General features: G+C 45.8%; 1 protein-coding gene across 4 annotated transcripts; it reads left to right on the top strand.

Moving 5' to 3' along the window:
• Positions 1 to 19: 19 nt before the first annotated feature.
• PIGP (phosphatidylinositol glycan anchor biosynthesis class P) lies at positions 20 to 11,491 on the top strand. Of its 4 annotated transcripts, none has more exons than XM_081234155.1 (5): positions 20 to 196; positions 726 to 829; positions 6,813 to 6,885; positions 8,856 to 8,974; positions 11,132 to 11,491. In XM_081234155.1, the coding sequence occupies exons 2-5, from the start codon at positions 748 to 750 to the stop codon at positions 11,260 to 11,262; spliced, it is 405 nt and encodes a 134-aa protein (XP_081090281.1). In that variant the 5' UTR covers positions 20 to 196; positions 726 to 747; the 3' UTR covers positions 11,263 to 11,491. The 4 variants fall into 4 exon arrangements, with proteins under 4 accessions (XP_081090281.1, XP_081090283.1, XP_081090282.1 ...); XM_081234157.1 differs by having other exon boundaries at positions 20 to 193; XM_081234156.1 differs by lacking the exon at positions 20 to 196 and adding an exon at positions 221 to 304.
• Positions 11,492 to 13,055: the final 1,564 nt, after the last annotated feature.

Below are 13,055 nucleotides of genomic sequence, written 5' to 3' on the forward strand. Positions count from 1 at the left end.
GCCGCCCCCGCCCCCAGCGGCGGAGAGCTGACCGATCCCTCCCGCCCCCGCGCTCGCGCGTTCCTGCCGGACGAGGGTCGCGGTGCGCCTGCGCCCGGGCAGGGGTTGCCTTGGCGACTCGGCCTTTCTCCGTTTTCCTTCTCTCGCCCCCCTGCGGCTCCCTGGTCCGCGCCTGCGCAGAGGACTCGGCACGGTGGTGGCAGAACTGTGGGGAGGGACCGGAGTGGGCGCATGGAAGACCCAAGGTCGAGGGCCAACCCCAGTCCCCGGGCTCGAATGAGAAACAGACCCCACGAGAGGGCAGGTCCGGGTCCCGGGCGCCGAGGCCCAGGCCTGAGGAGGCCGCGCGGGCCTCCTGTCCCTACTTGCCCTTCCCTTTTCGCACGGAGGCGAAACCTGCAGAGCTGGAGTGGCGTCAGTCCCTCCCCTGCTCCCCCCTTGCCTCCCCCCCACCTTACACTGCGGGAGGTGCGCGCTGTGGCGCGTGTGCATGTGTGCGCGTGCACGTGAGGTTTGGGGGCTGCTTGCGCCTACAGGCGAGGTATGGGTGCTTGTGTGCACGTGTGCAAGCAGGTGTGTGTTGGAGGTCTGTGCGCAGGTTGCCCGTTGGCAGTGGTTTAGGCTGGGAAAAAACTGCGGAGGGGCTGTGCCCATAGCAAAGCGATGAGGTTATAATAGGCCAATGGTGTGAATCACTGACAGCTGATTGTGTTTCTTTCCCACAGATTATCTAAAGACACAGGGAAAATGGTGGAAAATTCACCGTCGCCATTGCCAGAAAGAGCGATTTATGGCTTTGTCCTTTTCTTAAGCTCCCAATTTGGCTTCTGTAAGTACCTTCCTGATGGATGGCCAGGGCCTTTCTCTGGTGTTCAAGGACAGGAAATTATTGCATTTGTTTGTAGAATGTGCACACATGAACTGTGATCCTTTCTACCTTGGTCTCTTTTCGAGAAAACCTGGAGGGAACTCTTGTCTGTTAAGAGTGTTCTATATGCCAGACATGAGCCTGAAAGATTTCATCTCAACAGATCTTTAAAATGCAGCACCAGGCAAGATTGCAAAGTGAGTGCAACTTGGTCCCTGCCTTTAAGGAGGTCATGGTTTTGTGGACAAGACAGAGGAGTAAATCTACAATTCTCTCTCAGTGTGATAAGTGCCATGGGCAGCCAGTGTCGAGACAAGAAATCAAAATGGAAAGTCAGGGAATTCCCTGGGGGTTCAGTGGTTCGGACTCTGTGCTCTCACTGCCAGAGCTCCATCCCTGGTCAGGGAACTAAGATCCTACGAGCCATGCAGCAGCGTGGCCAAAAAACCCCACAAAACCCTTGGAGTCAGAGTGCGCTTTCTCCCAGGGACTTTGTCTTCACCAATAAGAAGGAAGAAGTGGGAAGGCATTGTGGGGTTTGGAAACGAGTAATCTGTTGTGGCCCTGGTGCAGCCTGTGGGAGGGACAGCAATCAGGTTATAGAAGTCAGCTGCACTTTACATTCTGGGTCTCAATCAGTCCCCATAAGGTCCCATTTTACAGATAAGGAAACTGATGTTCACTGAGACACGATATTCCCAGAGTCACACAGTGGGCCCCATGTCTCTCCCCAAAAGGATCTGAGAATTAGGGAGAAAAGTGGGTGCCCACAACTTTTTAGAATTTTGTGGAAACCAGAAAGATGGAGTGGTCATGCTTCTGAACCCTAACTGCATCAGTATAGCCAACCAAGCTGTTGGCCAGGGGAGTCTGTGGAGTGAAGAAGTTATGACTTGAGTTCAAATCCTGACTCCTCCACAGATTAGCTTTGTGGAGGACCGTTTAGTTAACTTCTTTGGTTCTTGAGATTCTTCATCTGTGAAAGGGTGGTGATGTTCATCAAATGCTTATGAAGCATAGGACAGTCCTGTGAGATAGATATTGTCATTACTGTCCTCATTTTGCAGATGAGAATACGGAGGCACACAGGGCTTAAGTAATGTGCTCAAGGTCACACAGCCAGTAAATGATAAAAGCTAGAATTTGAACCAGGCACGCAGGGTTGACTTCACTATGCTGCCTCTTATGTCCGTTGTGAAGATTACTTGCCGTAATTTATGCAAAGCACTTAAAAGAATGCATAGGAACAATAAGTACGGGTTTCTCCCACAATCCAAATATAGAGACCATGCCTATGCAACCTTTCGTAAGCAGAAATGGCGTAAAGCGAAGAAACGATTACCTTAGGGCACATCTTGCTAAGCAACGCACAAGATAAATTGAGATAATGCACTCAATTTGATAAAGGTACTCAGCTGAGATCAAGATGCTCACCGACACAGTTCAGAGCTACAGCAGTTTGATGCCGAGATGCTGAGTGTAGCTCTGGGAAAGGAGCCCAGATGTGCCACTCTCCCTGCTCTGGGTGGGCACCGCCTGTATCACGGTTCCCTGCAAAACAAACACTGAACGCTTTTTAAGTAAAAGCAAAAATCCTCTCCAGATTTCCTTTGGTTACCGAAGACAGTTACTAGCGTAGGTCTTTCATAAAAGCAAAATGGCTTAAAGCGAGCTTTCGTAAAGTGGGGATACCTGTATTTATTCAGTGTTAGCTGCTGCTGTTATCGTCATCATTTTTGTAAGTCCCTGTTCTATAGAGTTATTTGAAGGGTTAGAAACTATGTGTATAAATAAAAGCAATGACTTTAAGACTTAAATCCAATAGTACCCACGACCAGAAATTAATTCTGCACATTTTTCTTGCGTACTTACCACGTGCCAGCCACTGTTACAGGCAAGGGAGGAGCAAAACAGCCCCCACCTTCCTGCTTTCACAGTTTTCATTCTGCTGGGGGGAGATTGCCAGTGGACAAATTAAATAATTAAACATGCAGAGTGTCAGATGAGAATGTGTGCCATGGGGAGAAATTAAGCCAGAAAGGAGGGTAAGAAGTGGGAGGAGTTTGCCATCATAAATACAGCAGTCAGGTGGTGCCTCACTGAGGGATGAGTTGTAAGCACAGACACGAAAAGCGAGAGTTAGCCATGTGGCAGTCCAGGGAAAGAGCCTCCCAGAGAAGAGCCAGTGCAAAAGCCCGAGGAGGCCAGTGGTTTCAAGGAACAGATGGAGGTCAGTACGGTTGAAACCTGAGACAGTGAGGCAGAAAGTAACAGGATAGAGGAGCTCAGAGGCCAGTACCCAGCAGTCATAATGAAACTAGGCGGTGGGTACACAGGGGTTACATGAGTCTCTCTGTACGTTGAAATATTTACTGACTTGAAAAGCTAATTGTCTTAATCTGTTCAGGCTGCTATAACAAAGTACTGTAGACTGGGTAGCTTAACCAATCGACATTTATTTCTCACAGCTCTGGAGACAGGGAAATGCGAGATCAGGATGCCAGCATGGCTGGGTTCTTGGTAAGAGCCCTCCTACGGTTTGCAGACAACCACCCCCTTGCCGTATCCTCACGTAGTAGAGAAAGAAAGGACACTCATCCCATGATGGAGACCGCTCCCTCATGACCTCATCTATACCTAACTGCCTTTCAAAGGCCCCATCTCCAAATCCATCACATTGCGGATTAGTGTTTCCAAATATAAATTTGGTGGGGAACACAAATATTCCATCCATCACAGTAGTTATAGATTGTGGTAATAGCTTTGAGGGCAATAAAGGGAAATGACAGGGAGTAATGAAGGTGTGGTAGGTGGGACACAGCTGGGAGAGCAAGTGATTGGGGAAAACCTCTCTTAAGGTGACATTTGAGCTAAGACATAAAGCAGGCTAAGGAACCATCTGCATTGGAAGAGCCAAAGGAAGATCGTTCCAGGCAGACAGCACTCGCTGTAAATGCAGTGACCCTGCGTCCGCAAGGTTGTTTGAAGCACAGAAATGAGACACTGTCCAGAGCCGGAGCGTAGTGCATGAGGGCTGGACATTGGAGAGGCGGGCCGAGCCAGGTCGTTCAAGTTCTTGCAAGCCCTAGGATTTTATTCTAAGGGCATGGAAGGATTTGAACTGGCAAGTGTTAGGGTCAGATTTGTGTTTTTGGAAAATCTCTCGACGCTGTGTGGAGAGTGACTGCTCCAGTATCTCTTCGGGGTTGGGATGACTAGATCCCACTCTGAAAGCCTGGGAGTCGTCTTCACTTGTGCTTTTCCTTCTCCCCCAACTCATTCATCCACTGCTGCCACTGAGCCTGCCGGGGTCTCACTTCTTCCACAGATTCATCCTACATGCAGCCGTCACAGTGACGCACTTGAGATCCAGACGTGAACTCCCCTGATTAAAACCTCTGGTTGGAGCCTGGATGGTTATTTCTCTTGGTAGTCTGCTGTAACTGTAAAGTTACCAACAGAATATCCAGTTGTTCCCCTTGCCCAGAGCATAAAGTCCATGTTCCTCGCCCAAGGTCTTCCATGATCTGGGACCTGTTCACTTATCCGGCTGGTTTCTCCCTGCTCAGAGCCTCGTACTTTATGCCCGAGCCACTCCACGCTGCCTGGGGTTCCCCCAAATACGTCGCCTCCGCTTCATGTCGTTTCCAGTGCTCTGGCTGCTGCCTGTAAGCCCGGTGTGAAGACATTGCTCAGGTTCTCATTCCAGCTCTGTAACGTTTAGCTGTGAGACCTTGAGCAAGTTATTTACATTCCGTGAGCCTCAATTTTTTTCACCTGTGAGTAAGGACTACCAGCACACACCTCGGAGGGTTCTGGGGAGGGTCCAGTAAGACAGTGCCTGGGAAGTTCCTGCCACTACATTTGACTCGTTTCTCTCTCCCACACGACTTTGTGAGAATAGAGACCATGTCTCATTTATCTTTATAGCCTCGACCTTCTCATAGTGCCTGGCATATGGCAGATGTGCAGTAAATATTCATTTACTTAATTAAACTGAGCAAATCATTTCCATTTATGAATTTGCATTTGTTTCCCCACTGTTTGTATTTCTTTTTTAAAATAAATTTATTTATTTATTTGTTTGTTTGTTTATTTTTGGCTGCATTGGGCCTTTGTTGCTGCACGTGGGCTTTCTCTAGTTGCGGCCAGCGGGGGCTACTCTTCGGTGCGCAGGCTTCTCACTGCGGTGGCTTCTCTTGTTGCCGAGCATGGGCCCTAGGCATGTGGGCTCCAGTAGTTGTGACATACGGGCTCAGTAGTTGTGGCTCGCGGGCTCTAGAGTGCAGGCTTGTGGTGCAGGGGCTTAGTTGCTCCGCAGCGTGTGGGACCTTCCCGGACCAGGGCTCGAACCCGTGTCCCCCACATTGGCAGGCGGATTCTTAACCACTGCACCACCAGGGAAGTGCTGTTTGTATTTCATTAATCTTGAAAACTCAAGCTCCAAGCCAGCTCCTTGCCAGCTTTTCCCTCTGCCGTCTACCACACCAGCTCTCTCTTCAGGTCCCCAGCGCTCTCTCTGTGGTGGTTGCTGGGAACACCGTTTTCTCATATTTCCTTCCTTCCTCTCATCTGCAAGCCCAGCATTTTCATCTGGCTAACCCCCTATTCATCCTTTAGGCCCCAATTTAATGACTTCCTCCAGGAAATCTTTCCTAACCATTCACATCACCACCGCTGTGGGCTGAGGGCCGCCTTATGTGTTCCGATATCCTCTTTTGTTACTCGCTCGTTAGCACTTATCAGAGTGTATTGAAAATACCCATTTATTCCTCTCTATTCCTTGCTCAATTTTAAGCTCAGAGAGGGCAGAGGCCATCTCTTTCGGGTTCACCATTGTATCGCACACTCCTGACATAGAGAATTCCGTAATACATATTTGTTGAGAAAAATGTTGATCCTTCATCATCACTGAGACAGGCTTGAAATTTCTCTCTGCCACTTACCTTGGACAGATGATGTAACATGTCTAAGACTCCAGTTCCTCATCTGTAAAAATGGCTTAATACCGGGCTTCCCTGGTGGCGCAGTGGTTGAGAGTCCGCCTGCCGATGCAGGGGACATGGGTTCGTGCCCCGGTCTGGGAAGATCCCACATGCCACGGAGCGGCTGGGCCCCTGAGCCATGGCCACTGGGCCTGCGCGTCCGGAGCCTGTGCTCCGCAATGGGAGAGGCCACTGCAGTGAAAGGCCCGCGTACCGCAAAAAAAAAAAAAAAAAAAAAAAAGGCTTAATACCTACTAGGATTGTTTTGAGGATTAAATGAAATAATGCATGTAAAGTGCTCGGAAGTGTGCTTAGCCACAGTGAGTGCTCAGAGGTTGGCTGTTGTTATAATAGAGGGACAACAGTAAAGGGTGCCACAGAGACCTGGATTGAGGGAAATAAGATCGTGCTCTAGGAGATAAGGCTTGTTGTGGATCAGAACAAGGGTAGATAAATTCACCTTTATGCCCCTAAATGTCTGTAGTTATTTCAACCCTGTGGGGATGAAGTGTTGAACACCTACTACGTATAAAGCAAATTGCTAGGTGCTATAAGGATTACAACAATTACTAAGGCATGATTTCCGCCCTTAAATTGCTTAAAATACAGTGTGAGTAGTGGAAGTTAAGACATGTTTTTTAAAATAACTAAGAGGAGTTGTTTAATGGGTATAGAGTTTCAGATTCACAGGATGAAATAGTTCTAGAAACCTGTTTCACAGCAATACAAATAATACTTGACACTGCTGAACATTACACTTAAAATGGTTAAGATGGTAAATTCTATGGTTTGGTTTTTTTTTTTCATTTATTTTTGGCTGTGTCGGGTCTTAGTTATGGCACGTGGTCTCTTTTGTTGCAGCGGGCCAGCTTCTCTCTAGTTGTTTTATCTGAACCTTGATAGATTGGATGCATGCCTTACTGACCTTTTTTCCTTTTTTTTTTTTCCCTCTTCCACAGTACTATATCTTGTGTGGGCTTTTATTCCTGAATCTTGGCTAAACTCCTTAGGCTTAACCTATTGGCCTCAAAAGTAAGTTCAATGTATTTCTTAAATAAAGTAAGAGTATATCAGTGCTGTTTTGAAGGATCAGGTTTTTTCTTAAGACTTATGCAAATCTTGTATTTATTCTTTTAAGATCCATAAATAGCCATATAGAAATTTAAAGCTTTTTAAAGACGATTATTGGTACGCTTCTACTTAAAGATGGTGGGCTAAATGCACATCTTTATCTCTCCTTCCTCCCAAAATCTTGTTAAAATAAGCCCATAGAAAAAAATAATTGTTAAGCTATAAACCCACAGGAGCAAATAACAGGATAGTGGAGGTGTATCAATAAAATCTTGGGAAGTGGATTGCAGATAGGTGAGAAGTAACTAACTGAATTTCCACTTTCCCACATTGCTAAAGCAGGGAAGCCAGCTAGAGCCTCTGTGCCCACAACACAGGCCCAGACATTGGAGGTGCGGGTACCTCTTTAACATGGTATTTCTGGGTTGGGCTGAAAACAGTGTTTAAAGAACATTTGACCCTCAAATCCCCCTCCTCAGCCCTTAAAGCTGGGAGACCAACCCTCCCCTGCAGAAGACAGGAGTTTTATGCTCTGGAAAGGCTGAATGAGAGTCTCTAGTCTGGGGGACACTAGGTCTAACTAGGAACGTCATTGAAAACAGGGATCAGTGAAAATCTGCATTGCTGAATAGTGAGATTCCTCCCAAGCACCGTTCCTCTCTAGGCTCTCAGGCTTGTGGTTGGCAGGCTTATACCACCCACCTCCTCCCAGCAAGATAGGAGGGTCCTCCCTGAAGAGGTTGACCAGCTCAAGAGAAAGGGTCTCTAATTTCTGATAATTAGAGGTCCTCCAGTGGAATGGCCAGGTCTCCCATAGTGTGGGTCTCCAGCTGGCCGGCCCAGCCCACATATGCACAGAGCTTCCAATTAGCTTGTTAGTGTTCATCTTTATTTATTTTTTTTATGTCTCCCCGGCCGCCTCCCTGCCTTCCCAGTACTTCATCTTTAAATATGAATGGGCAACTTATCAGACATTAAAAGAAAGCCTCTAAAATGAAATACAAGAGAAAAAAGCAAAAAAAAAAAGAAAAGAAACTTGAAGAAAATGGAGATAATGCAAAGAGCAGAAGAAAACTTTAAAATAAAATCCTCAGAGATAAAAAACGATTATAACTATGAAAGAACAGGATGCTATAAAATAGGGAATGTTCAGAGAATTACTGCATTTGCAAATTATAAATATGGTAGCCAAAATTAACATTTAATTGAAGGTTTAGAAGAAACACCAAAAGTAATCTCCAGAAAGTAGGACAGAGTATAGCAAAATAGAAACTAGAGAAAAGATGAGGAAAGTGTAACAGCAAAAAATCTCTTAGAAGTTCCGGAAAGAGAAAACAGTAGGGAAGAAATTATTAAATAACGCACCCAATAAAACGTGAGGTCGAGCGTTTGATGTGTTTAAGTGTATTAGGAGGCATATACTAGAGTCTATCAGAGAATTTGAGGATTGAGGATCGATAGGTACATGGGAAACCAAGCAAACAGACAAAAAGTAGTCGTTAATTTCCAGGAAAAACAAAAAATTGTACAAGAAGACATATAATAATAATACGGTGCTCAGTGGCAAACATTATTTATATATACATCTTTATCTCCATATTAGCATGTTCCCAGAAAATGCCTGAAGTTTAAAAAATCAAGAAATAATCATAGGGGTATGTTGTGTAGGAAGGTGGAGGTAAACACCGGAAGAAACAGCTTAGGTGCTGAGAGTGTTCCCTGCTGGGAAGTAAGACTCCAGGGCCCACACAGGGGTACAGGATAGCAGCTTCACTGTAGGCCAGTAGAACTACTGGACTGCCTTTTAGGTACACGTATTATTTCAGTCAAAGCTAAAATTAAGTTTAAAAGTGTATTAACTTGGTGATGAACTCTAGAGAACTGCCACTTTTTAGGAAGTCTGTTACCTACTTTAATATTCTTTTCTGCAGATACTGGGCAGTTGCACTGCCTGTGTACCTCCTCGTTACGGTAGTGATTGGTTACGTGCTCTTATTCGGGATGAACATGATGAGTACCTCTCCACTCAACTCCATTCATACGATCACAGGTAAAGTTATATCAAAGGAAAGTGCCGGGGGATGGAGGAGTCGGATGTTAACGCTTTTGTCAAGAAAAGCAGGGACTTCCCTGGTGGTCCCGTAGTTAAGACTCCGCGCTCCCGGGACTTCCCCGGTGGTGCAGTGGTTAAGAATCCTCCTGCCAATGCAGAGGACACAGGTTCGATCCCTGGTCCGGGAAGATCCCCCATGCCATGAAGCAACTAAGCCCGTGCGCCACAGCTACTGAGCCTGCACTCTAGAGCCCAAGGGCCACAACTACTGACCCCACGTGTAGCAACCACTGAAGCCCACGTGCTCTGGGGCCCATGTGCTGCAAGTACTGAGCCCACATGCTGCAACTACTGAAGCCCGTGCACCTAGAGCCCGTGCTCCACAACAAGAGAAGCCACCGCAATGAGAAGCCCGTGCACCACAACGAAGAGTAGCCCCTGCTCACCACAGCTAGAGAAAACCCGCACGCAGCAATGAAGACCCAACACAGCCCCAAAAATAATAATAATAAAAAATAAACCTAGATAATTAAAAAAAAAAAAAAAAAAAGGCTCTGCGCTCCCAGTGCAGGGGGCCCAGGTTCAATCCTTAGTCAGGGAACTAGATCCCGCATGCCACAACTAAGAGCCTGCATGCTGCCACTAAAGGAGCCCACATGCCACAACTAAAAAGATCCCACGTGCTGCAACTAAGACCCAGCACAGCGAAATAAATAAATAAATAAATATTTTTAAAAAAGAAAAGCAACAAAGAACAGGCTGCAGTAATTGACACATATCAGCATAGTAAAAAAACTGGGAGAAATAAATACAATTATACCAGAGGAAATGTTCACATGGCACAAATAAGCTGTCATGAATATGCTGTTTATTACACTAGTTAACAGGTATATTTTCCCATAAAAACCACAAGTATGTAATATGTTCCTTGGCAACTTTGCCTGAGAGAAACTTCTTTTATCCTAAACAAGCTGTGTTGATCAAGGGATGACAGAGAGGTCCGTACAGACCTTGTCTGGGAGGAGGAATTTGGGGGTGTGTATCCTCAGGATCACTGTGTAAACCTGACTGCAATTAAGTGGATAGAAGAGCCACAGCATGTTTTTTGTAGTTGTTGTTAAGTTCTTTTATTTCATATCTAAAGATTAAAGTAGATTCCTAGGAGTTCCCTGGCGGCCTGATGGTTAGGATTCCCGGCTTTCACTGCCATGGTCTGGGTTCAGTCTCCTGGTTGGGGAACTGAGATCCCACAAGCCGCATGGCATAGCGAAAATTAAAAAAAAAAAAAAAAAAAAAAATTAGATTCCTGAACTTGCTTGTATTCTAGGAAGCAAAGTATTCTTTAAGTTCTGGTATGATTTTTTTAACTTTTAGATATTGCTTTTCTGATAACCTACTGTGTTCCCTGCATACTTGGCTGGAATTACAGCAAATAGACAATTTGTACAAAGAGGGGAAATTGTTAAGTTTGCATGAATGATTGTACCAAATGATTGGGGTGTTGATATAATTCTGTTCCTATGAGAAATGTACAAATGGGGCTTGAATCATCATTGTACAGTTGAATGAAATATATTTTTTTTAATTTATTTTTGGCTGCATTGGGTCTTTGTTGCTGCATGTGGGCTTTCTCTAGTTCTGGCGAGCGGGGGCTACTCTTTGTTGCAATGCACAGGCTTCTCATTGCAGTGGCTTCTCTCGTTGCGGAGCACGGGCTCTAGGCTTGCGGGCTTCAGTAGTTGCAACACACGGGCTCAGTAGTTGCGGCACGCAGGCCCTAGAGCATGTGGGCTCAGTAGTTGTGGTGCGTGGGCTTAGTTGCTCCGCGGCATGTGGGATCTTCCCGGACCAGGGCTCAAACCCGTGTCCCCTGCTTTGACAAGCGGATTCTTACCACAGCGCCACCAGTGAAGTCCCTGAAATATTAATTTCTTACCCAAGTTAGAGGTTGCCAAAAGTACTTGGCTGATTTTTATTCTAATTGGGACATTTCTTCTAAAGAGAGAATTTAAAGGGCCTTTTAATTATGTTAAACATGGTATTTGTCATTATCCAAACATTAGCCTAGTAAACTATGTGGTGGGTCTCCACAGACCACAGAGATTGTTGAAGAAATTGCTTGAGTAAACAGAGCCTCTTGTCCTCTTCTTACAGATAACTATGCCAAAAACCAACAGCCGAAGAAATACCAAGAAGAGGCCATCCCAGCATTAAGAGATATTCCTATTAGTGAAGTAAACCAAATGTTTTTTCTTGCAGCCAAAGAACTTTACACCAAAAACTGAATTGTACATAGACTAATACCAAACATTTATTACAAATTTTTGATGGAAGAATTTCGACCATAGTAATTTTGACTGTCTTTCTGATTAATATCCAGTATTGAAATGTTAAAAAAAAAAGGAAAGAAAAATGTAAGTTGAACTTCTCTCAGATTAAGTTCTATTAATATTATAAATGTTATCAAATAGTAGTTACTAATGGACAGAGTAAATAAAATACTGCATTACCGTATGGCAAGTGTCCCTCCAGAGAGGCTTTCATGTTGTAATTTTCAAAGGGCAATTGTGTCCTTCCCACTGTTCTTAGAAGCCCAGAATTCAAACTCTTAGGTTTAGGAGAACCTAAATTTAATTTGTGTCTCTGCACATTGCACATTTAATATGTGTCTCTGCCATCAGATTCGTGTCTCAGGGACGACTGCTTTAGATGGGCCAGTCGATGAAAGCTGCTGTGAGGAGGCAGTTGGGGTTGAGGTTTGATTAGCAAAAACAGGAGCCGTCACATGTGGATGGACCTAGAGTCTGTCATACAGAGTGAAGTAGGTCAGAAAGAGAAAGACAAATGCCATATGCTGACACATATATATGGAATTTAAGAAAAAATATGTCATGAAGAACCTAGGGGTAAGACAGGAATAAAGACACAGACCTACTAGAGAATGGACTTGAGGATATGGGGAGGGGGAAGGGTAAGCTGTGACAAAGTGAGAGAGTGGCATGGACATATATACACTAGCAAATGTAAAATCGATGGATAGTGGGAAGCATAGCACAGGGAGATGAGCTCGGTGCTTTGTGACCACCTAGGGGGGTGGGATAGGGAGGGTAGGAGGGAGGGAGACGCAAGAGGGAGGGGATATGGGAACATATGTATATGTATAACTGATTCACTTTGTTATAAAGCAGAAACTAACACACCATTGTGAAGCAATTATACTCCAATAAAGATGTAAAAAAAAAAAAAAAAAAAAAAAAAAAGATTAGAGGGTCAGCAGGGCGCTTCTAGTACCGAGCAGGCAGGACAGAGACCTTGGGTGGGAAGGAGGGAGGGAGCGCGGCATGTCCTAAGACCAGGAGGCCAGCAGGGGGCCTAGCGCTTGCTGCGGGAGGGTGTGAGGGCTGTGAGGACCAGTGTAAGAAGTCTGGGTTCACCTGTCAGTGTGATGGGTTTGAGGCACTTCACATACTGAGCCGTTAGGAGGCTTTGAGGAAAAGTGTGTCACGGCCTGATCTGTGTTTTTTAAAAGCCACGGGGGGGGGAGTTCCCTGGCAGTCCAGTGGTTAAGACTCTGCACTTTCACTGCAGGTTCCCTCCCTGGTTGGGGAATTAAGATCCCACAAGCCGCTGGGTGCGGCCAAAAAAAATAAAAAAAAGCCACTGGGCGGTGGGTGGAGGGTAGGTTCGGGTGGGGGAATTGAGGGGGGACAGGGAAGAGTGTGGAAGTAGGGAGACCGGTCAGGAGGCGATTGCTTCAGACCAGGCAGAAAATGCTTGCCGCGTAGAGCCGAGTGGTAGCTGTGGAGCTGCGGAGGAGCGCGTGGCTTTGCAGCATTTGTTGGAGGCACAGCTGACTGGGTAGACGGACCTGATTGTACAGGGTAGGCAGGCTACTGAGAGGAGTTGTGATCAAGAGTCATTCCTAGGTTTATTTGAATTACTGAACTGAGTAGATGATGGCACCTTTTGCTGACTCAGACAGATTTGGGGAAGTGCAGTTGAGGGGGTTGGAGGATTTGGTAACTAACTATGGATAGTTTGAGCAACGCTGCCGTATTAATATCTGGGTATGTCTCGT

This window comes from Mesoplodon bidens, assembly GCF_964165515.1.
Source record: "Mesoplodon bidens genome assembly, chromosome: 5".
NCBI classification, from domain to species: Eukaryota; Metazoa; Chordata; class Mammalia; order Artiodactyla; family Ziphiidae; genus Mesoplodon; species Mesoplodon bidens.